Source organism: Calidris pugnax, unplaced genomic scaffold, assembly GCF_001431845.1.
Source record: "Calidris pugnax isolate Ruff unplaced genomic scaffold, ASM143184v1 scaffold18, whole genome shotgun sequence".
Taxonomy (NCBI): domain Eukaryota; kingdom Metazoa; phylum Chordata; class Aves; order Charadriiformes; family Scolopacidae; genus Calidris; species Calidris pugnax.
Window position 1 is genome coordinate 3,925,308 of NW_015090812.1, and position 2,210 is coordinate 3,927,517.

At 45.9% G+C, this 2,210-nt stretch overlaps 1 protein-coding gene across 3 annotated transcripts in view; it reads left to right on the forward strand.

Moving 5' to 3' along the window:
- Nucleotides 1-138: 138 nt before the first annotated feature.
- GLIS1 (GLIS family zinc finger 1) overlaps nucleotides 139-2,210 on the forward strand; it is a 202,573-nt gene continuing 200,501 nt past the window's right edge. For all 3 annotated transcript variants that reach the window (XM_014938918.1, XM_014938920.1, XM_014938919.1), the window contains exon 1: nucleotides 139-497. In XM_014938918.1, coding sequence (XP_014794404.1) covers nucleotides 146-497 — 352 coding nt within the window. In that variant the 5' untranslated portion in view covers nucleotides 139-145. The remainder of the gene's footprint in view (nucleotides 498-2,210) is intronic.

Below are 2,210 nucleotides of genomic sequence, written 5' to 3' on the forward strand. Positions count from 1 at the left end.
TTAACGGCCGTTGGCGGCGGGGGCTGAGGCAGCCGGGGCTGAGGCGGCGGCCGGCGCTGACAGCCCCCTTTCCCTCCCTCCTTCCCTCCCCGTGCCGCTCGGTGCAGGAGAGCGGCGAGGGCCCGGGCAGCAGCCGGCCGCGGACATGCACTGTGAGCTCGCAGGCGGTCAGAAAGGCAACGCCGGTCCGGCCCGCTTCGAGGTGCCCGATAAATGCCAGGGAGCGCCGCTGAAGGAAGCGCCGCGGGTGACTCGTCCCAGCGCTGGTAGAGCCCTCCCGAATCCTCAGATGTCCTTTAAAATCGCTGTCAGCAGCGGCGGTGAGCAGACGGAGCCTCAGCAGAGCCCCCCTGAAATGTCAGCGCCTCTCCTGGATTTCGTCCCCAAAAGACCCAGCATATTCGAGAGGATCCCGGTCCTGCCCAGGGCGCAGGAGCTGCGATGCGCTAGAGGCTCCAAAGATTATTTCCAGCAGCAGAAACACCAAAGCGTGAAGGGTGAGTTTAAAAATGCATGAACTGAACACTACCACCACAAAACAAAAAAATAATATATCCACCACCCAAACAAAAATGTGTATGCAGCTTCTTTTTTTTTTCCTTGGTGTTTTTTCCCCCCTTTTTGATCTTCAGTGTATTTTCTAACTTGTTTATTAAACTGCAAGCTTTAAAACTTTTTTTTTTTCTATGCACCTTGGAGGTGCAGGGTAAACCAGATTGTTGGTTGTTTTTTTGGTTTTTTTTGGTTTTTTTGCTGATGGGGAGCAGAGTGTTTCTCAATATTCTTTAAGAAATCCTGAGACCGGCATCTTCTTTCGTTCTCCTGAGCAGCTGCTGCTCGGTTTGGTCGCTTCTCAGAGGTGGTTGTTTTGAGGATGGTGCTGAACACTGGGTTAGTCTGTCCCGCGCCTGAGCGTGCGTGTGGGGTATTTGTGAGTATGCCTGACTGACAATAAATGCCCGGTTCTTACTCAGCAGTTCCACCACGGTTGCTTGGATTTATAGTTTGTATTTCAAGGAGGTGTTACAAATGCTGGATTCAGGCAGTTGAATCCTCAGGCACGGGATTCCTGGTGCCTGAAAGGCATGGCGTAAGGTTAAATTCGGCTAGTGAACAAATGCCCAGTTTTCATCCATCCATTGTTAAAGAAGTGGCACTGAAGTCAGGTTAGGAATCGCCCACTAAAATCTATTAGTTACCCTTTTGAGCCAGAACTTGTTAATTGAGCTGGAATTTGTTAATCAAAATTCCATTTTAAAAGAATCCCTCTAAGATATCACTGGATGGATTCAGAGGAAAGTCAGGCATTCCTTTACACTCCAAAACCACAGAGACATATCTACCTAAGGTTATTAATATTAATGTTTTCTGTAAAGTTAAAAAGGTAACGCGCTCTTTCTCTTCTCAGTCCTTTTCTGTTCTCTATTTTAGAGATGTACATGCTGCTATCTTGTTGGTGTAAGGCAATTCCCATTAGGATTTTTTCAGTGCATCACTTTCTGTCCATTCTTCTGAAAAATAAAAGTAAACTGCGTGCCCTTGGACTAGTAACATTTTTTTTTGTGAGCTTGTTACCTAGGGTGATGGCACCTTTCATTGCCATGAAGTTATGTTAATGAACACCTCAATCTGTGCGAGGTCTGTCCTGCAAACTGTAGGATGTGTTTATTCATCGCTAGTGAATACAGACAGAGTGGAGCAGCAGGTTATAAATTACCTTTTTTATTTTTCTGTTTGTTAATGCTGCAATTCTCCTCTCCTGATTTAAAAAAAAAAAAAAGTGGTGGTTAATGTTTGGCAAGAATGAAATGAAGGTCTGTTACACAGAACCAGGTTTGGAGGGGGGAGAAGGAGGATTCACGAAGTATGGAGGGACAGCTACGAGCTCTACTACTGCTGTGCTGCTGCGACTGCTGCCTATAGAAGGGACTCGTGAGGTGTTCAAGTCCCTTGTGGTCTCATGAGTGAGGCTGGTGCCACTCGACTGGGGTTCATACTTGCTTAAAACCCTACTCATGTGTTGCCCTACCCCGACAGACTCTTGAAGCACTTTCCTTTTTTTTTTTTTTTTTTTCTTTTTACTTTCAGACTCTTACTCCTTTTTTCCTCTTGCAAATCGTAATCTAACACAGCAATTGTGGGGGGAGATCAGAATTAGTAAATACTTTGTTTAAAAATAATTGCTGATTTGAGAAATACCTCTGAGAAAT